This window comes from Cavia porcellus, unplaced genomic scaffold, assembly GCF_034190915.1.
Source record: "Cavia porcellus strain 051 isolate PalLab524CR breed Dunkin Hartley unplaced genomic scaffold, mCavPor4.1 scaffold_26, whole genome shotgun sequence".
Taxonomy (NCBI): Eukaryota; Metazoa; Chordata; class Mammalia; order Rodentia; family Caviidae; genus Cavia; species Cavia porcellus.
In genome coordinates this window covers 11,455,433-11,477,947 of record NW_026947509.1, presented here as the reverse complement: position 1 = coordinate 11,477,947, position 22,515 = coordinate 11,455,433, and the positions used below count along the sequence as shown (strand labels likewise).

The following is a 22,515-nucleotide window of genomic DNA, read 5'->3' as shown; positions in this document are numbered from 1 at the left end:
GTCTGGGTTTCCAGTTCCACCCATACCTTCAGAGGGGAAGAGAAGGCTGTTAAAGTATGAGTGGGTTTGGTTAAATTATAATTATCCACCCTAATGGAAGGGAACCCACCGAAGGCCATTTCTACGAATTTTCAAATGAATTATACATTTTAAGTTTCTTAATTATGTTTTTTTATTTGGCCAATAATAAATGAATTTGTATTTCCTGGGCTTCCATTGATGATGAGAGGAACTCAAGCATGGTAGAGTGGTGCAGGAATGGTGGTCTAGAGACTTCCACAAAGCAGAAACAGAATATTCTGAGATTTTGTCAGTATTAAGCATAGTTCTGAATCTGAATGTTGACAGTGTACGACACATACACACATAGCATACATATATAATGCTGTATCTACGCACACCGTGCTAGATAAGCACATGTATATCTTTATCTAGCTGGTAAATAGACACAGGTGAGTACTTCTTTGCAGGCCTGAAAGATCTGGATGATTATCAGTATATGCTTCAAAGCTTTAGTCTGGTTGGGATTTAAGGAAACTCTGCAGGACTGAATGGTCCCTAGACATGATAAAAGGGACCTTAAGATTTTGTTAACCATGAAACTCATATCAGGAATCTTGAAAAAGACATATTCATGTGTCTATGGACCAAGTAATGCTGGTCATGATGATATGAGCTTTGGCTTGTAACCACATCCACGGAAGACAATTCGTAATTCTAGTAAGATGCACTTTTCCAACTTGGAAAGTCATTTCACTTCAAGTAGTGGTGAGAAGTTAGTTTTGCATGTAAATAAACCCAGGAAAATGGCATGGGTGGAAAGGATTTTTCAAAGTCACAGTGGACGGTGGTGCAGGATGAGGCTGATGTCAGGCCAGCCCAGAAAGTAAATGAGGAGGGGAGCTGCGTCCTCTTAGCGTAGTTTTCTAAACGTAGACCCAGTGTCCAACTCTCCCCAAGAGCAGCCACTGGGGCAGGAGTAGATGCCTTTCAGTTCCTGTGCAGCAAGGAGTCTGGTGGGACACCATGCCCAGTCTAGAGATGTGAGTGCCCTGCGTTCTGTAGTGACCCTGGATGTGAAGCTGAGTCTCAGCTCAACTAACTTTACCTCCTAGAGTCAGGATCCCCATGAAGTTCTATGTTCTCACGGCGAGAGTCCAACTTAATTCCCTCACGGTGACATTTCACCAGACACAAAGCTCAGCTCGTCAGGGCTTCAGATCCTTTGAGAAGGGCAAGTGGGCCAAAAGGGAGAGAGATGCCAGGGGTGGGTGGACCACACTGCTTCTCTTGTTCACCACTGGGTGCTGATTTTAATGTGCAAACTAATAACTCCTGGAGCACTAAGTACAACAGATTCAGTGTCATTTCAGCTTTGAAGAACAGACGCTCACAGCCTTTCAAGCCAGCAGTGTTAGATGATGTATCTCCTCCCTCCACCCCTCGAGTCAACCGCTGCCTAGCCAGATTAAGGTGTCAGGTTGATTTGTTTTATACATCTTTTGACCATGCTCATTGAATATTTAGGAAGTTTCTTCAGCCCATATTGAGGCTGAGATGTCCCGTGGGAAGCATTAATCAAAGTCACAGAGACTCGTACACTGTGGAAACACAGGCTCTTTATTGTAGCGATTAGTTTTTGCAGTAACACATTAACACACTACAGAGCTTGCCTTTACAGAACAATTGATCCTTTTCTTGTGAGCCACTATGCAAGGAGGGAAATTAACTCTTTCAAGTTTAACACTTTCCCTCCCCCCCGCACAAATATCTAGAGAAGAGACAGCTTGGTTTGCTTTTTTTTTTTTTTTTTGCCAGGAGCAAACGCTGGGCGGATTTCAGTCCCCTTCTGGTGGAGGGGAGCCCTGTCCCTCAAGCTGTGGTGCTGGTCATTTTGCTTGCCTCGTGTTTGGGGCCTCTTGTTCCTGTCCATTCTTTCTCTCTGGTATTTCCATTCTTCAACAATAAGCTTTAAATCTCCCTTTATGTCCCATTCGTAAATAATGGCAAGGGCACTTACTTTTTTGTCCTGCCCCATTAGGTCATTCATGACCATTCTAGAAAAAAAAAATACCCTTCTATTTTTTCCTCTACAGTACTCTTGTCCATATGAGACAATGTCTTGTAACAATACAGAAGCCTAATCTCCATGTCAAAGCAATTTTCATTCCCCAGTGCACAGCCTGCTATCATTTTGTAATGTTTTGTTTCTTATTCTAAAAGAATTAAAAAGGAACAGTAAGCCGTCACGGGGGCCTGTGGTCCTTATCTCAGTGTCTGGAAATTTGGACAGTGTATTTTACTGCTGAGATAAAATGGAAAGAACTCCAAGTTCAGCAAATCGTAATGGGTTTAAGTTCTATTGAAATCGGCAACCAGAAGATCAGATAACGGGGGTCCTTCAGTTGTCTTTTTAATCGGGTTCCCCGCGAGGCTGAATAGAGACAGAGCAGGCATACAGAGTGAAAATATAATTCTTGGATAGGTTAAGTACATGTTTGAACTCTTGCAAGCAGAAGCGATTTGCTGATGACTTAATCATTTTCTGGTCAATTATCTGTAAGGGCCCTTGCAACTCCATGGCAATTATGATGCAAGTTGGCCTTTTGGGAGAAACACCAGTCTCCCTGCTTCTGTTTCCTTGTTACTTCCATTCTCTGCCATAAATTTTCATTCAGTTATTATCTTTGCTAGTATGGAAACAACTTTCTGTGTAGTAATTACAGCCCCAATACACACTTTAGCTGTCATCTTGTTAGGGTCTGGATATTCTCATGGCCAGTGTTGGATAAGTGCTCTTTGTTGATTTTTGATGAATGTACATCTTTTTCTGGGGGCCCAGAGAAGAGATGACAAAAGGCAGGGGTATCTGTCAGCCTGCCTAATATAAAGCTTTGGATTTATTGGTTTTGACTTGGCAAGTTGAGACACATCTGTCCTTTACTCAAACAGAGGGCTGTCAATAAGGAGGGTACCATTTGCAGTGCACCCAGGAAGCCACCGTCACTGCAAAGGTCATTGGGAAACCTTGGTAAACACAGTTTTAAAGCTTAACTGTGTAACAGTAACTTGGCATTTTAAAAAATGCAATAAAGGCAGTGTCTCGGTGATCCAGGGACTCTGCACCGTCCTCCCAAGAGGCATAGGCACCAAGGGCAATGGGGCATGGATCTTCTCTGAAGTTGACCACTGGGGGCAGAGGAATAGGTACCAAGGTTGGAGCAGACCACCCCAGAAGCTCTTCAGTGGGCAGACAGTCAGTGGAGTTGGAGCTAGATGGGCATGAGTGGAGACCTTCTGGGGCCAAAAAATAAGCAGACACCAGATTCCTCTCTTGTGTCAGAGAGCCATTCTCTTGTGTCAAAGCGGTGCTTCTGTGACAGAGCAAACTATCTTTTCTAAACATGTAGAGCACAGAAAAAAAATGTAGATGCCACTAGTGTTACATGATGTGGCTCACTGTCTTTCATACTTGAGAGTAACAATTCTTCCAAGGAATCGAGGACTTGAGTGATTTTCCATAAGAAGTGTGTGGATATGTTTTGTGTGCAGATGCGTTTTGTGCTACTGAAGCATGAAAAGTAATGTTATCTTTTTAAAGCTATCTGGCTCAAGGAACATCTGACTCAGTATGTGAGCTTTGCACTGGAAGTGTGGAGGACTACAGTGTGTTTTACATTATTGATCCATTTTTGAGAAATTCTCTATGTATATCATTGCTCCTGCCTCTCCTGCCACCCTTTTGGTGCAAATGCTTATATTTCCAAGTAAAGAAGGGGAGGGAAATTTTAAAAAGTGTCAAATGTTTTTAAAAAATGAATGACCAAAATGGTGATATTCTTATTTTTATAAACATTTGAATTTAACAGTTCAACAGATGCATTACCTCTCAGCTGATCAAGTGGTTTAGCAATTTCCGTGAGTTTTACTACATTCAAATGGAGAAGTACGCCCGCCAAGCCATCAACGACGGGGTCACCAGCACAGAAGAGCTGTCCATAACCAGAGACTGTGAGCTGTACAGGGCCCTGAACATGCACTACAATAAAGCAAATGACTTTGAGGTAGGAACTAATCTTCATTTTTGGGTCCTCTCATTTTTATCTTGTTGGTTTGACTTTCTTTAAAAATGTTTCTCCATGAGTTTTTGCAATGGTTCCTTACTTAACCACACCAGCAGCATCAGAATCAGAGAGTGGGAACTCACTGCCATGTCCAGTCCCATTCCCTAACTTCTTTGCCCCACTGGGCACAGGAAAGAGAACCGAAGAACCATCAGGAATGGCCTAAAGGAGCAGATGGAGTGACTTCTCTTCCAGGAAAGTGGTCCGTGCTCCACTGTACTTTTTCATACTTAGATTCCATACTTAGATTCTTGGGTATCAGTAGTGTTGATATACGTTCTATGCAAAAGTAGCTAAAAAAAAAATAGTTCTCTGAAAAAGTCTAGAGCTGTCGGTGGGGGAGTGATCCCATGGTTTCTAATCTGAATTGACCTTCCTTTCCTGGGAAGCAAAAATGGTATGAGAATTTGCTGAATATATATTCATCCGTACTTTTGTGAGGGTGGTTTTATTTCTGTGTCTGTGGTTCGGGGAGGAGAGACCTGTGTGTTGATGGTGTGTGCGCACCTTCCCAAGCGAGGTGCCCCGTGTTCCTGTGCTCATAGACAGCCTCGTGTATGTCTACAGCATGCACATTCTAGATACTCACAAAGCGGCATGGACAATTCCCGGTAAGCTGTGCCTCTACCCAAGGGACAATAAGGATCGGAGCTATGAGTAAGGCATTTCTTTATTGGCTAATGCTGTGCCTCAGCAAACGGTTCTCATCACCATGTGATGGGCCTCGATGGGACAGCACTAGAAAATCTCCCAGGACTCACAAAGGCATTTTGCTGAGCCCTGCGGGCTAAGACAACAATAGCTGGAGGTGGGAATGTGGCGAGAGCTCTACAGACCAAACCCCCAGTGAGGAAGAGAGACAGATGCTGGGTTAACAAAGTGGGTCCACATACTGTGTCATCTCAGCTAGATACTGCGCCACCCTGAGTGTGGGACCTACACCTGCTTTTAACCGCATCTTATGTTAATATCCTTGCTGGGGTCCTGCAGATAGGTACCTAGGAATGCCCAGAAAGCTCAGGGCAGTGTTCAGGGCAATGAAGATCAGTGATGGGGATTTATAAAGAACAAAGTATGTGAGCTTAGCAGCTGGGAAGCCATTGTTTTTCCTTGGAAATTTGAATGGTCGTACTGTAGGCTACCAACGTGCCTTTGCAATTTAAGACTGCTGTATTTCTTGCCAAACATGTTGTAGATGAACTTTTTCCATTGCTGAGCATATTAAAAACAGATATTCTTAGAGTCCTGGTCCACTATTCTGAAATCAGTATCATTTTTAAGTCTCTGTTGCAACAGAGCCCTGGTTTATTATGTTGACAGGATAGAAGCAAATTTCTTCTAAAGCAACAGAACGCAGCCAAACATTTTAAAGCCATTTCACGGAGAGCTTCATTTCTTCCCTCCCTTTCTGATAAGTCTGTCACCCTAAACCTTAAGCTAAGAGACTTCTGCTGTGTGCTAGTAAATTATTTACATGATATTATGACACAAATATTCACCGGCAGCACACACCAGGCTTCATAAAAGAATCACCTGAGATTCATCAGAGGATTTCTGCGTTTTTGCTGTATAATGTACTCAAGGCAACAAATCCTTAAAGTGCACATTAGGCTTGCAGGGCTGTTTAAACCTTACCTGGTTGGAATTTAATCCCCCACTCTCTGCACAAGGACCAAAATGACATAAACAGGACTCTGGCATCAAGAGGTCCCCAACAAGCTGCTCCATTTAGCTTCGTCTAAATCCTGCTCTAATATGATTAACATCTGATAGTTCTGTCTTTGTGAATCATACCCACTTCCAGCCAGGCCACCTCTCCTTTATCTACAATGTCTATTTTAAGACTGCCTTGCAAGGAGCCTGGGACCTGGGCTGGAATTTTGTCACTTCCCATGTGACTTTGGACAAGTTATTGGACTATGCTGTTCTCTCTTCCCTGAAAAGCAGACCCTTTGCAGAAATGTGGGAAATATCATTTTTAATTGAGCCTTGCGGCCTGCCACTTTCATTATTACTCTTCTATTAGTAATAACAAAAGTCTCAGATAAAGGGGCCCCTCGTTTTCCGTCCTGTGGAGCACGGAGATCGCTGCTTAAGTGCAGTGCTTAAAAAGCCACTGTCCCTATCACTACAGCTTTCCCAGCATGGACAGTGGCTGCAAGCCAAAAGTGGACCGGGCACCTCGAGCTGAATACCTCAGCTGATAGTGTGTGCTGTGCTTTTCTTTCACATCAAAGTTTCTTAAGATTGCATGGAGCAGGGCTGTGGGTTAGGTATGAGCAAGTAGAAGGAGACAGCAAAGTAGAAACCCTTTTGTGTGTTTCGTTTTTCCAAAAGACCTGCACTGTGGTAGCAAGAGTGAAGTTGCATCTACCTGCTGCCCAGGAGCCAGTCGATGCGAAGGAATGCTTTAGCCCACCTGAGTACGAGTGGCCTGAAGAACAAAATGTCTTATTGATTGCGTGTTTGCATTTCTCCATCGGTTGTTTATAGCAACAATAAACAGCTAACATTTATTGACTGCTGGCTAATGTTCCAGCCGTTTTCTGAAGTGTTTCACCAATAGTAACTTACTTACGGAGGCAGTAGTAATGACATCTACATTAACAGAGTGAGAAACAGTCCAGTTTGATTAAAACTTTATTGTTTTGAAATTTATGCTAAATGGACGGGGGTGGGGGAGTTACTGAAGAGCTTCTCCTCTGCTGGGAGTTCTTCCTGCCTTTCTTTCTCTTCTCTATCCCTGGGCTTTTTTCAGCCCTCTGGTCTGTCTCTGCCTCTGTCACAGCTTGCTGAGGCTCTTCTGTCCCTGCTTGGCACCCACCTCCTGCCGTCCCCACTGCTGCTGGGCTCTCCAGGCTGGAGAGGTGACTGACCCCTGGCCTATGGGAAAATAAAGCAGATGGGGAAGGTTTATCACTGGCAAGGAGGGAGTGGCTTGCGTCTCTCTTCTGGACCCTGCATTTCCTGGCTTTTATGAGTCAGAACCTTCTAAGTGACAGGAGAGCTTGTTCTGCCTTTTGTATCAGTTTACACAATTGCCAAGATTCTTGGCACGGTGTCCAGGCTTAGGGTGGTGAGAGTTTGAGATGTCCCAGGGGATGTGGAAGAAGAGACAGTGAAGGGGAGAGAGAAAATCAGCAGCAACAGCAGCAGCAGCAGCAGCAGCACACTTCTGGTTGTGCTGGACAGAGGGACACTGTCTGCCCAGGGTGGGGCTGGGCACAGCGCCTGGCCTCGGAGCGGGCGGTGGCAGAGGTGTACCCAGGAGGGGTTCCCTGACTGGCCGTGTCTCTCACTCCTGCCTCTCACGTTTGGTGAGGTTGGCAACAATGAATTTATCTTTCCAGGTGTGACGGTATATATTGCCATGATTTGAAGAGCTTCCAAAATATTTCTTTTTTTTTTTTTTTCCTTTTGTTTTGTATGGAGAGGGAGAGAGCTTTGGCAATCCTTCCCCATTTTTAAGTCACTTGGATACTTCTGACTTTAAGGGCGGATGAGTTGTTTTCCATTGCCTTTGTTTTTTTTCTAACTTGTCTCCCTCACAACTGTAGCAGGGAAGAGAGGTCATGAGTGCTGTCAAATTTCTGATGCTGGTTTACCCGTTGTGCAAATAGCCCAACTGATACAATTCACCATAAAAGGAGCAAAAGCCCAGAGGTCTGATCTTATTTCCTGGGGTGCAGCTAAGAAAGGAAAATGGGGAGGAGGGGTGGACATAGGTGGAGGAGAGACTGTGGGGCACCTTCACTGGGCACTTGGAGCTCTGTCTCAGTCTGGGGTACCATGATACAGCCGCCCCCTCACCTGCCCTGGAAACCCAACAATCCCAAGCGGTTACAGTCATGTCCCTGTGGGCGGAGTCCGGGTTGTAAGAATGAGTAATCTCCCCCGCCCTCGGGAAACACCGGGGTTTGGGTGTGAAAGGTTTGGAAATACACTGAACAGAGAAACTTGATTCACTCATCAGGGGCCTTGGAAATGTCACTCCATAAGATGTAGGTGGGAATAACTCATCACTGGGACACGGTCCACCTCAGAATCCAGGTGACCCGTGGCCGTCAAGAGGGGTCCTCCCACTGACCCCTTCGTGTAGTCTCTCACTTTCTTCTTGAAAACAGAAAAATAAAAAGCAGCGGCCCCCCTCCCGCAGACACCCTGCCTCAACCGTGCCCTCACCCACCCACCGAACAGCTACCCTCTCCATCTGCCCCGCCCCCTTCTGCGTTTAAGAAGATTTAGTGTATCTGTGGTCTCTTTAAAGCAGAATGAGGACAGGTGGATTTAGGAAGCGCTTTCCTGTCCTCCAAACAGATACTTAAATATGAGCGATAGCTCGGCAAACTGGCACGCGCGTGCGGACCTCTCGCTGCGCACTGTCTCTTGGCTGAGCGGTGGAAGCGCTCGCACCGCGCGCTCCTGGTGGGTGGCAGAGGGGAAGAGAAACACTTACCATTTCTTCTCGTGCCAGTCTCACTATTGACAAGCCAAATTGATCTTTGAAGCGACTAAATGAATGTTCCCTAAATATATGTACACACATGGCTGCCTGGGAACGTATTCCTTTTGCAGTGATAGCTTGAAATGGAAGGAGAGAGCGCGCGCAGGACCCCCCAGCAGGCTGGAAGAGGGGCTGAGGGGCTGGGGGGCTGGAGGTGGCACCCCGAGGGACGTGAGGCTCCGTTTCGGTGCCACCCGTCCTTTGAGAGTGAAGGTGTTCATCAGTATAATGAAGCAGACCCATTGATTTATCATCTATTTGGTAATGTCATTGCATTTTTAGCTGTCTGGGTCTTTTTTTGTCATCGGGTTATATTCAAGCACAGTAAGAGCAACTTTAAAACCTTCTTACTCGACAGCTTTATTAGTTATAGCCTTCCATGACCTTTCTTAACATTCTTAAAGAAAAAGATACAGCGTAACGTCGCTTTACTTCGCTTATTGTCCTTTGTTGGGGCGAACAAAGCATTTTCTACAGTGGCTATAGCACATAATTATACAGCTTTCAATGGCAGTGTCTTGGCACATATCAAAGTTCAGAGAAGCCTTTAGAAAAAAAAAAGATGTTTTGTGGCAGCCTAGGGAGGGTCTCATCTTTCCTTCAGAAAATAGTTCAAGGCTCTTCTGTCAAGCTTCCCTACTTAGAGCTTTTTCTCCTCCTGCTTCATAAAGTTTAAAGGGGGTTCAGTGGAGTTCTATGATCTATTTCCTTTGAAAGATTGTTCCTCGGCACAGAGAGGCCCTTTGACTTCAAGAGTTCACAGACTCATGTCTTTAGGTATCATATGTCTGACCTTATCAGTTACTGCATTTAATGTAGGAGAAAAAGTCTCAACTCTTTGTGTTTGTCTGTTTTGCCTCTGTGAAATGATTTGGTGAAAAGACCATCCTTTCTAACACACCATGGAGAGCCCGTTTCTGACTGTAACCTACCCTGTGGCTTTTCTCTCTTTAAAAAAAAAAATTGTCCTTGTGTTTTGTGTATGGATGAGTTCACAGTGAGAATAGAATTATACAAGGGCAGACGCACACACAAAAAAATCTTTTGCTTTCCTCCCTCACCTCCCGCACACAGCCCCCTCCTCCTACCCCATGATCTATTGACTCTCCTCGCTGGCTGTACCCCAACAGGCGAAGCATTTAGCAAACACAGAGGAGGCGGCTGGGGTGCCGGCCTGGCTGCAGGCTTTGCCTTGCCCCAGTCTACCCCTAAGGCCTTCCTAATTAATTGTGCTTCAGAGATGGGGAAAGTTCAGAAGCAGTGTGCGGAGGGCCGTCCATTGTGTGACCTTCAGTTCCCCTTGCTTCGCCTGTTTCTCTTTGCCCCACAAAGGGTTATCCAGGGGTCCCAGCACTCCGGTCCCTTCTGAGAGCTGAGAGTGGCTGGAGTGTTCCTTGGGACGGAATCTTTGTGCTCAGCGCATCCTGTCTGGAGGAAATCCTCTAACAGCCTATTGAAATCAAGCCTGTTTACTTCATCCGGGTTAAACAGCCTCACTTAGCAAACCAAAACTTGCTCCAAGTTGCCGATCACTTTTCACAGGGTAGATAACATTTTCAATCATATTTGTCCCCCCACCACACACACACACCATGGTATTTAGCTCTTAACTCTGGGTCTTTGTGAGTCACAGGGCAGAAATGTTCACTCATTTCTCCAAAAAGCGTGGATGTCAATTTGTGACAATAAATGTTTTTGCAAGCTTTTCTTTCCCAGTGACGCCCTGGAGTTTAATTCTTAAAAGGAGATTGTTTTAGTTTTTTTTTTTTTTTTTTTTTTTTTTTTTTTTTTTTTTTTAAATCTGCCTTCAGCCAATCTTCAGGGCTGTTTTGCAACATGACAAAACAAATACGCTCTGTCCCCACCCCCTCCCGTTTTTTGGCTGAGACGCAGAATAAAGATGCTGTGGAGACAGCCATCAGAGAAGTCTAGGAAAAGGACAAGTGTCCATTAATGATCATTATACCAACCACTCTTTCTGTTAAATAGGGTGAAGCCAAGAAAAACAAATATAATCATTCTTCCGAGGAGCCGTTGAACTAGCAAATCAGTAAGGTTGAAAATAACTCCAGGTCGCCTCGTGGTAGCTTCAATGCTGAAGGGGGGACCGTATTTAAAGGAAATCTGTGCACCTGATTTCTTTGGGGGAGGGAGAGACCCTCGGGACGGCCACTGTCCACTCTGTCTCTGGTGCTCTTTGAAAACAACCGGCCTTTTGGTTTGGAGAGACAACCTGAATTTGGAAGTTGACACAACTAATATAGTCATACCAAAAAAAGGGGGTCATAAAAAATTAAAGTTATTCTTATGAATCTTTCATGAGAAGCAATGAAAAGGGACACTAGTGTAGCCAAGTCCTTTGTGCTTGGAGCTCTTCTTCCGGGCTCAAAGCTATTGTTCTTTCAGCTCCTCAAACAGACTTTCACTTTCAAACTGACAAAAGTCACTTAAAAGCCAGACAGCTGTACTAACACACCCACCTTACTGAGCTGGAGGCACCTGCAGGTGACAGGGCCCTGCTGGGAGACCTTGTTTCAAATGAGCAGGGGCGGCTGCCTTGGCCTCCTGGCTGCTTTTGTGCTCACTTTGAGGTGGCCCACTTAGTGCTAATTTGTGTCCCCTCCCCGCCAGGTTCCTCAAACTATTTCTTGCATTTTCTTCCCAGTTGAAATGCGCACATCCTGGATGCCCTGTCTGCCTTGGGTTGTGCAGTCGGGTTAATCATGCAAGTTTTAATAATGCAAGTTACAAGAACAGGGGAACTGGACTCCCCAAGGCTCTCTGCCCGCCCTCCTGGCCTTGCCCCTCTTTGTTCAGCCTCTTGCATGGAGTCCTAGGCTCTCTGAAGCTTTGCAGATTTCCGCTGCCTCATTGGAGGGGCAGGGGCGGGGTGGAGCAGGCCCAGCAAGAACAGACCCTAGCTACACCTTGGGGTCCACACACGGAGGCCCTGCCTGCACCCGGCCCTCGGGCCGCAGCCGTTTTGGACCAGGCGAGTCCTCCCTGTGTGTGTATTACAGGCCTCCCCTCCCCTGTCACCTTGTGTACAGTCTGGTCTGTGACACTGATGGTGATTATGTCATTATTTTGCTCTGGGGGCCCTGGCACATCTGCAGAGCCCAAGCACATCTTCTTTGTTGCGCTGGCAAACGTCCCATGCCGCAAATGCTTCATTAGCCCGGCTGCCGGCCTCCTTGCCAGACGCGAGCGCCCGAATCCAGGCTTCTTTCTGCCTCGTTCTTTTGTGTGGCCGACCATCATGTATTCATCTTCCTGCTCCTTCCCCGTTTCCCCCGACTTCTGAACTCCAGATGGCCCAGTTTTCTTGCCCAAATCGCTCCAAAGTCCACAATGAGAAGCAAGGTCACTCTTGCCCCCTCCGCCCCTCACCACCCCTGCGCCACCTTGGCGACTGTGTCATTCCTCGCCTGAATGGCGGCTCTGCATAGCTCCCCGCCTCGAGGATGAACGCTTCCAAACTTGCGATCTGAAAAGACACCAAGGGGTGGCTTCCCGGATGTGGCAGGAGACGTGGCGAGAGCAAGGGGTTGTTAGATAAGGTTTGTGACACGGATGTCCCTCTCCTCTGTGCCCACTCCTGCCCCCCTGCCCTCTCTCCTTGGCTTCTCTCTTCTCCTTGCATATTGACACGTTTCACCAATCTTCTGAAAGCAGTTGAAAATGTGAGTATGCACGCCTTGCTGTGTGCAAACTGTGGTCCTCAGAAGGCTCCTTTTGGCTAAAGGGACTCCTCATCTCCACTCTGCCCTCTACCCAAATCCACCGCCCCCTCCTTCTGTTACCAAAGCCTCCCCAGCCCCCAACAATGACCTATTATTAGATACTTAAAGTGATTAACACTTGGCTGTTTTGGAAACCAGCTGAAACATTTCCCCCTGCAAAGTTTTATCCTATATATTTACCAGGGCTCCTGCTTTCTGCTGATGTGTGCTGGCTGAGCTGTGGCCACTTTTAGGGTTTAATATCCGGGGCTGTGGTGGGTGCTACCCAGTTGGTAGGCTTAATTTCCCCTTCAATTTGAATTAATTGATCTGTGTTAGTGTGTGACAAACAGCTTCCCCAATAGAGCTGAATCCATTTTTATCTCGTAACCACTGCAACATGTTTCAAAGGACTCTATCTTTGAGTACAACTCCGGATTACGGTTTTAGATGAAAGGAGTAAGTTCATATTTTTAATGGGGATTGTAATCAGGCCATTGTCCTGAATATTAATTCAAAATCTTAGGACAAAGACTCTGGTAAAGATTAAGGAAAACCCTCTGTAACAAATGAGTTGTTTCTGTTTCACTAATTTTTTGAGATTTCCTAACCCACACCAAAACTGCACACAAAAACTAGCATGAGTGTATTCCAAGTATTTATGGAGAGAGGTGATCAGATCCGTGTTCCACTCAGCCCTGGGCAGGGAGCTTGTTGGGCAAGGCTGGTACTTGTAACAGATTGACTAATTTTCAAATGTCTCTAGAATGTTCCTAACTTCCCAGTCCTAGATCATTACAGTTTTATCACCCATGGATTTGTTTAAATGTTTTTAGACTTAACCCCATTCTCAGAATATATTACTTGTCAAGATAACAACTCTACATTTAGCACCTGCTGTGAAAATAGTACCTTCCCTTTGTGGGTTTTAAAGAGGTTCTCCAGGAACTCCAGGGGACAGTGTTCCTTGTTACACCAGCCCAGGGTTTTGGACAGGGGAACGACCCTATTCTCCATTTCTTTTCCGAGTTCATAGACTTTGATCATGACTGCATCTTTTTTTTTTTTTTTTATCGGTACCGGGGATCGAACTCACGACCGTCTGCTTGCAAGGCAGGTGCTTATGCCACTGAGCTAAATCCCCAGCCCCTCATGCATCTTAATCTTCATCTCCCCAGATTAAGGAGTTCTAATCCTTTTTAAAAGCTTTAGTTGCGAAAGTGGACTGACCCTTATCATTTTAGCTGGCATCTGTAATTCGCTTCTGGGCTGCCCGTGTTGTTCCAAAGGACAGTTAGAGTTACTGAACCACAGGACAGAATTCCAGGTGTGGGACACTATTCTGTCATTTTGCGATTGTGCCTTGTGCAAACAAATGGGGACTTTTTTTTGATTGTCATACAAGTTTATCCTCCCAGGTTGGATTTCTTGAGTAGCATCTCAGTAGCACTTATTGGTTAAAATAATCCTGAAAGACAAATTTATCATCTTGGCAAGTGTTCTGGGAAATCTGTATCTGCAGGACGTATTCAGGCGAGTAACAGGTGCACCTCACTTGTCAGATATTGTCAGCATTCACAGATAAAGTAAACCTTAGTCTCAAACTTGGGTCCCTAAAAACAGCAACTACGGCAAGAAAACTCTGGGTCTTCTTTATTTGATACGATTCTCAGGCAGGAAACAAAATGCTCGCTTGCAAGTAGACATTGTATTATACACAAGCATCACCTTGAAATCTTACAAAGCATATGCTCTGGGGAAAATGCTCTGGACACTGCTAATGGTCCTGGACCAGGACCTCTGTAGAATTCAAGAAGGTTGACCAGAAACCAGTCACATCTCTGCCCAGCCACTTTTTCAGCAGTGATGCCTTGGCAAGGGTCCTGCTCTCTCTGTGGCTTTCCTCACCTGTAAAGTAGGGGACACAATAGCACCTACTGTGCAGAGTTAAATCTACAGCAGTCTGTGCACAAAGTAAGGGCCATGTCAGCATTCGAGGCATTTGGCCCGCAGCGCCAAGTACCTGGAACCTTGTAGCTGCCACGTCATCAGGAGCCCAGCTATTGCTCATTTCCTGCTGACCCCAGACAGTGAAGTAAACATGTGGGAGCTCTCATCAGAATGAGGGTGGATATTCACAGCAACCCTGGTTGTAAAAAGAGAGCATGATTCCTTCCTCATACATAGCTGGAGAGGACAGGGCAGGCTGGAGAGGCCCCGGGGATTCTGCAGATGCCAGGGCTGGTGGAGGGGCACTGGCCTGGAGCTGCCAGGTCCCCGCTGCCTCTAGCCACACCTTGCACTCCACTCTGCTCACCTGGAAAGGGACGTGATGCAACACAGAGCTCCATCCTGGCCCTGAGATGCTGGAATCCTGGAAGGGGCAACATCCTGTGTTCGCTCTCATACGTCTCCTGAGCCCTGGTCACGAAGCAGAGCTGTGCGCTGGAGTGTGGAGGCCCTGGGAATCCAGATGGCTTCCACGTGGGGCCACTTCTACCCTGGTGACTCTGCTGCAGCTTAATTATCTCGGTGGAAATCTCCAGGGTGCCCACAGCGGCTTCCTCCCAAGGCCCTCTTTGCAGATTTAAATCTCCATAGTGCCCTTGGAGACATGGCAACTCCCTTTCTGGGATGCTAGAGACTCATTTTTCAAATTCGTAAGCAATTTATTGACTGAGCTGGCACTGGGCATTAACTTGTGGCCCACTTTATTTGCTGCTTTGGCAGGAGTGGCCACACAGTTACAAAATGGACCGATGGCACCCTCATACCTGTGGGCTAAGGAGTTGGTTAGACTGAGCGCACTAATGCCATATAGGCCACACCTCAGCACAGTGACCCGTCAGTGTCTGTGCGATACATAGCATCCCCCCTCTTTCAGGATAGAATTAGCTGTTTGAGATGACAAACTTTCATCACTATTACTAGGCTTGGTTGATAATTTTCCGCAGAGCAACCTCATTCTTTGCTTTTAAATATTCCTGGCGACAGTAATTAAATTATAAGACTGGTTTTTTTCTGCTCCCACTGGGAATTTGTTTTGTAGGTGTGGGTTTGTGATGCAGAGGTATCAAATCCTCATCATGACATGCAGATGCATTCTTCTCATATTTCTTAGGGTGATGGCACCCAAACACTGTTCTACTAAGGCTGCCTTAATGCTTTTAATTAAAACCTAGAACTAAAAGTGACGGTTAATAAAAAGCAGTGTTTCACTGAGAATGAGGAGTGAGGAGTGGATGAAGAGAGAGGAATGCCCAGATGCTGCATAGGTAGGGAAGGAGGGAAGGTGGGTGCTAAGGTCCCCGCGTGCCCTTTAATGCACAGATGATGGGAAGGTTGGTCATTTGCAGTGACCTGAGGCATGCAAGACGATCTCTAGACAGACTCCCAAGCCTGCCTTTCAGCAGGACTGAGCTTCATGTTGCCAGCATGCTAAGGCTCCCACCCAAGCTTATCCCAACCCCCTGAGTTGGCAGAGGTCTCCTAAGTCTCTGGGTGTCTCCAAGTCCACTATGAAATGCATCTCCAAGTTATTTACATGTCTCATAAAAAGAACTTGCAGAGCCCTTCAGAAACTCTTACACAGCTTCCGACCCACAGGAGGTTCTTTCCTGGACCCGCTTTCCCCGAGATGCCAAAATCCATGGTGCTCAAGTCCCTTTCATGAGAAAGCACAGTAATCGCACATGATCAATGAATGTCCTTTTGCGTGCTTTAAATGGTCTCTGAGTTATATGTCACTGCTAACATGATGTGAATGCTGTGGGAATAGTTATGCTGTATTATTTAGTTATTCTTGACAAGACAAAAAGTGCATCTGTTAAATACACACAGATGCTTTTTATTTTTATTTTTTCAAATATTTCTGATCTGCAGTTGGTTGAATCTAGAGGGTAGAGCCCATTGCTACGGAGGGGTCACCTGCAAGTCTTCCTTGATTATACAGTTGTAACCATGCTGCAAAGACCAACCAAATTCTCTAGAACTGCAAAATGAAATTTCTCCAATGGAATAAAACCCTGGCTGTTAAAGACAAGTAATGGGTTAGAGGTTGATACACTGTAATCTTTCCCGTCTAACAATCAAAGATGAGTTGGGGTGTCATGTTATACTATTACCAGCAGAGTGCTGAATCCCCAGGGTCTGGTGTGCTCTGCCACTCTGTGCGATGCTTCTGTGTATCACAAGGGCTCTCTCGGCTGCCCGGGCGATGGTGTTCACCTCATCCTGCCAGGTCCTCCCTCCTTTCAGCCTCTCCCGAGGCTCCTCGCTTCAGACTGCCCTGTCAGCAGAAGCACAGGGCAGCAAACCTGGCTTAATATTGGCCCGAGCAAAACTTAATTATGAAGGGAAAGCTGCTGCAGATAACAATCACGTAATGCATTCTCCAACGAAACAGGAGTAACTGTGGATGGATTATCTGTGCCCCAGCATCCCCTTCTGCAATATTGGAGTCTTTAGGCCCTGTTGGTTTTGGATGATCTCCCATCCCAGGATGGTACCAAGCTTGGCCCTGTTTATGTGATCACCTCACCTGGTAATTATAGCAAAAGTTAAACGTCTAGGGCTGTCTGTTTGTCTTGAGCTCAGAAACCGGTGGCCCCTGATTCATGCACTGCCTTGCCATTAAGTTTGGGAGCGCTCATTTTTCCAACAACAGCAACTGGTTTGCTGGCCCAGGGTGGCCCACAGAATGAGTGTGGAATGAAAGAGCATTAAGCTTTTAGAAAAGTCAGTAGCCCTCAAGTTTGGCTAAGAGCAGGGGTTGGCACACTGCGGCCTGTAGGCCGCATCTGACCCGCCATCTGTTTTTCATGGCCCTCTGCTGAGAATGGCTTTTATATTTTTAAACAGTTGTTAAAAAGAAGGGGAAAGAGAATATGTAGCCCAGACCAAATGTGGCCCATTGAGCCTGGTTAGTTTTGCTCTGACCCTTTGCAGGCTTAGTTTGCTGGGCCCTTGCTGAAGACTGCTTCTCTCTTGGGGAGCTGGGATTCTCTGAGATCCCTCTTGGTTCCAAAGCTCTGAAATTCTATGATTATGTGATAGAATAATCTTGGTCCCGTCTTAGCTCCACAGCCTACCAGGAATGCAATTCTAGCAGAGTCCCCTTGTTCTGTCTAAGATCTTAAAAGTACTGTCTAGTGTCTCCAAGACATTGGGGAAAGTATTCAGTTTTAGTGTTTGAAGATTTTCCTTGAATTTCATTTGCATGTTTAAACCTGGAGTCCTTTTTTGAGACATATACAGTTTAGGAGACAAGGAAACTGGACCCTATGAATAAATAACGAGATAATCATTGTTTCCTGACACTTCCAACACCAGGACTTCCGTACATGAGCAAATAAAGTTGCTACCTCAAGCATAGTCAGTGAACCAAATTTCAGCCCCACAAAACAATGTTGACAATGTCTCAAACACATTTGTCAGTCTGCTCTCAGCATGCTTGTATACTTTTACAGGGACGAGGGAAAAGATGGTTTTATTTATTTCGCACGTGACTTCGGAGTGGATCGTGGAATGTTTACATGTGTGCACGCTTATTGAGAGGCAGAGCAGCAGGTGTGAAGACGCTCCTTCTCTATTACCTGAGAGTCACAGTTGTTCAACAGACTCAGTTGTAGCACACTGTGAATAATTATTTATTTATGTATATGATGAGCATCTTAGAGTTGTAGAAGTTTTGTTGGGAACTCTGTATTTTCTAAATGCTCTTAAAAGACAAAGGCTTTAATTCAGGTGAGGAAGCGAAGTACCCAACAACCTGTGCCTCTTTCCTTCAATCCCACTGTCATCAGAGTGGCCGGGCCAAGGGCATGGCCAACAGCAGCCCTCTCTCCCTCTGCAGGCCAAAGTCCAGTTCCTGTGATTCTTTCCCAGGAGTCCAACCGTCCCTTGTAGGGACACCCTTCCCCTCCCTCCTGGGAAGTCTCCAGGGGGCACTTCATACTTTCATTACCTTCCCTCTGGAGGCCATTGCCGGGTCCTAGCTGGTTGCTACTCGACGGGCATTCGCAAGGGCTGCTGTGGCACTGGAGGAACTCGGAACTCGGAAGCGTACTGCCCAACTCCATGCAGTTCCCCACTGTGACGCCAGACAGAAAACCTGCTTTCCTTTCCCCACTTGCTCCAGTTATCTTTACAGCTCTTTGAGTCTAGCAGAGAGAGACCTGGAGGTTCTTGGGCGAATACCCACGAGTTCTTTCTCCCGCCTTTGCCCGGGTTGCCTCCCTCAGCCCCACAGCCCGGGCACACATTAGACACAACTTTGCCTGCTGGGCAGGGGGCATGGACCCCTTCTGCCGGCTGAAACCTCTGATCCCAAACCCACTCGTAACTTTGGCTTTGGGGTTTCAGCAAGAAGGCCTATTGCCCGTCCGGTCAGCATGAATAAAGATTTCTTCTTCTCTTTCTTTTTTAAAGTCAGATATCACCTGAAACTGTTCCCAAAGCTCTTTCTCTCTCAAAACAACTGAACCCCTTTCTCGTCATAGTTTCTATTCTGAGCGCACAGTGTTTTTATTCTTCTTCTTCTTGTCTTACAAAACCACCAAGAAACCTACCGTATGTAAAATTTTAAAGCCAACTCAGTTCCCAATCAATCTTATCATTTTAAAGTATGTTTATCCAGCTTTGTGGTAGGAACAGACAGACTGTGTGAAGGCCACATACTTTTCAAACCTTGGTTGCAACACGTCTGCCCCATTTTGAAACTGTCTTTATCTCGCCGAGAAAACGAAAATCTATTTGACAAAGTGGCACTCTGGCCAGTTTATCTTGCAATATGGCTTTAGCTCACTGAGTCTATTGATTTCCTTAAATTAATGTTTACAGAATGCTACTGAATTTTGTTCAACAGAACATTGTTCTTTTGAAGCTTTGTGAAAAAAAATGACACAGACTGTTACCGCCATGTGTTCTTTTGCTTGGGTGGAGGAAACATAGTGTTTTTTTTTCTAAAACGACAGCCTTGAACTGTAGCCACTGCCTACAAGCATTTTCTCTTCATATTTAAGTACCAAAACATGTAAGTAGGAAATAGACCTGCTCGGAGGCCCCAAACAGCGTGGGTATTTTAAGGTGATTTAATCCTCTAAGGGCCCCCAAAGCTGAGTGGCCCTGGAGCAGCAGAAGGAGGGGGACTTTAGACCTAAGGCCAGTTGTTATGAAGAATGTACCTCGGTTTCATTTGCTGTCACCTTGCAGGTGTCTGGAGGCAGCTTTGCAGCCAGTGCTTCCTGCTCGTCCTCCCAAACATAGGTTGGACCATCCTACTAAAATCCAAAGGCCCTTCAGCCATTCAGCGAGCACTCTAGGGCTAGCACCTTGCTCTTTGACCATGGCACTTGCAGTTTAATCTGCAAAACCTCATCTCAGTATGGAAATTGACTTTCCCAGGGAAGCACACACATGCATGCAGGTACAGGTAGCGCAGGAGGCTGGGGTGGAGTCAGCCTCCTGAAACAAGCAACACGGAATTCAAGAAGCACAAGGCAACTTTTCCCACTTTGTCCACTCAGCCAATACAGTTGCCCAAGGAAATTACCTCAAAGTCCCTCTCAGACCAGTGCTTTGCAATGCATTTGTTAATCACAGCGAGATGCTCCCTAGGAATTAGGGCTCCTTTTTGAAGCCCACACTACCACTTTCCACTGGGATGGTGTTTTACGCCTCCCAAAGCACATTCGTGGTGGCTTTCCCATTGGAGCCTATCCTAGAAGGAGGGGCGATGGACCAGAGTGCAGCCCACACCGCTCCTTGTTTTCTGAAGGGCCGCTTAGGCCCTGCCTGTGCACACAGATAAATGCATGCATGAGTGCAAAAGGAGGCCTTCGTAATAGCGTCTTGGGACCGTATTTCATAGCTCCGTGATTCCTCTTTTCTGCCTCTGGCAGCAGAGTTCAGCGTGAGTGAGACAGGAGAGGAGCAGTCATAATGTATCTGTTCTTGCCTTTCCATCTGATAATCCCTACAAGGAGTTACCAAAGCCTCCAAGTTTATCCATTTGAGTACACTCTGTCTGCTGTACAAGTCCCTAGCTTGTACCACTGCCGTCAGGAGATAGGTCTTTCCTCCATCAATATTGACTTAACAAACAGCAGGGACGGGCAAGTTTGTTTAGAGGAATCATGCTCACACCGGGGTGAATGAACGGCCAGGAAAGTACTTCAATGGTTTGTCTCCTTCACCAGGATCTTTATGTGCTCGTGTGTGTGTGTGTGTGTGTGTGTGTGTGTGTGTGTGTGTGTGTGTGTATACAGGCATGGAGGTGCCCTCTCTCCTCTGAACTTCTCCAAAGATGCTTGGAAGTCACCTAGAAAAACGCCTCTGTGATTAGGACAGTGTTTACACCATCATGGTGTAATGCAGTTTTGCAAAACAAACCCAGAGCGTTTGATTTTCTTTCTCTGCTCCTGTGCTGGCTGAACATTTTGGAAAGGCTCTTAGGATGAGCTAAATACATCAGCCATTTCCCCTGGCCCCTTCCAGATGAATGGAGGGGAAGAAAATGCAGATGGGAACAATAGAAGCAGCTTCACTGGGCGATGCTATATAGTTCTGATGCCCTTACAAACACACACACAGGGAGAAGGAGAGACACAGACAGGCAGACAGACAGATGTAACATTTGAAGGCTCAAAAGTTTCCAGAGTAGCTTTCCACATCTTCAGAGCTGCTCCGCCAGCCTGCAGCCCGAGATGCGCTTCCCTCTAATAGTAAGTTCAGATTCCACGCTGCTGAAGTGGGGAGAGCCCGGTTCTTTCAAGTTTGCTGAAACAATCACTGGGAGGCTCAAGTCGGGAGCCTTCAATGAGGTTAACTTGGAGGCATGTGGGCCCAGTTTGAGGGGGTTTTGTTTCTGTGCGAGGGGAGGGCCCTGGGGGCGCTGGAGGAGTTATTTATTTATTTGATTTTGTGAATTGAAGTTGTAAAAAGCCATCTGAAATATTCATGCAGAAGAGTCTGAGAAGCCCGTCTCTGTTTTATTGACCGCACAGTGGAACAGCCACAGCGGATTAGCTCTACAATACCCGTAACAAAAGCCCAACAGCTGATGCATGTGATGTTAGGAGGTGACAGAACAGTTAAAGTATGCTGCTGGCTACGGGCAAGCAGTCAGCAGATGCAGACAAAAGGGTTTGTGACAAGAATAACTCCCTCTCCAAGGCGAGCAGTGAAGAGTATCCAAAATACCAGTACCCTTTTCTCCTTGACATTGTCTTCCCACAGTCAGCATTTTATTGCCCTTTTATAGTATTAAAAAAATGGAGGTGGATTTAAAAAAAAAAGGCAGCCCAACGCCAACAAATTCACCAAAACACTGCGCGGGGGTTTTACTTATTCATCCCTAGGCCACTCCCACCTGTGCAGATGCACCCCTCTATTTTCCCCTGGGCCAGGAAGTTTGAAAACATTGTTAGCCTAAAGGGACTGTGTGGGTGAGCTCCCTATATGCAATTGAAACCCATCCATCTGCTCCGGGAGCCCCCCTCAACCTGTGGTTTCTCGGGAGGGGGCGGGCTTGTTTTCTATCCCTCTCAGTGAAGGTGATTTCACTGATGAAATGATTTCAGTGGACTGGTTTTTAAAGGGGATCAAGGATGGAGGGATGTCCGTGGAGATCCGCACAGGGGCCAAGGTTACGGTCCCCCGCAAGAGGCTGATGAATGAGCTTACGGATGTTTCAGAGGTGTGAAAAATCAGCTTCTCTGTCTCCAGAAAAGAGGAGAGGCTGTCTTCTTTTTAACCTTTGTAATTCCCCTTCTATTCTCTGTGACATTCATTCAGCTGCCAAGAGCGTTTGGCAAGGTTTGGGCCAGCGAGCACACTTCCAGTGACCGCTAACCTTGGTATGTCCTGACACTTATGATGACTATCTGCAGGACACAGAAGGCGGGCAGCCTGCTATGTCAGGCTTTTATTATGTACTGCAGAGGCTAGGGACAGTCAGTTTAATAAAACAAATCATCCTTGAAGGTAAAGCAACTGGGAAGAGGAGGAGGAAGACAGGGGAAAATGTCTTTGCCACTCATTCTGATTTAAAAATAAAAAAAGGGTCACAAAATGACCACAGACCAAACACTCCACGTGAGTGTGTGTGACCCAGGTCTGGGTGGAGTGGACCGGAGACCATCTCTCACTTTTCCATCTGTCCAAA

The 22,515-nt window shown here is 46.2% G+C and overlaps 1 protein-coding gene across 4 annotated transcripts in view; it reads left to right on the top strand.

The window, feature by feature from the left end:
- Positions 1-22,515, top strand: part of Prox1 (prospero homeobox 1) — a 50,981-nt gene that overhangs the window by 19,249 nt on the left and 9,217 nt on the right. For all 4 annotated transcript variants that reach the window (XM_063236730.1, XM_063236733.1, XM_063236731.1 and 1 more), the window contains exon 4: positions 3,870-4,064. In XM_063236730.1, the coding sequence (XP_063092800.1) occupies positions 3,870-4,064 (195 nt within the window). The remainder of the gene's footprint in view (positions 1-3,869; positions 4,065-22,515) is intronic.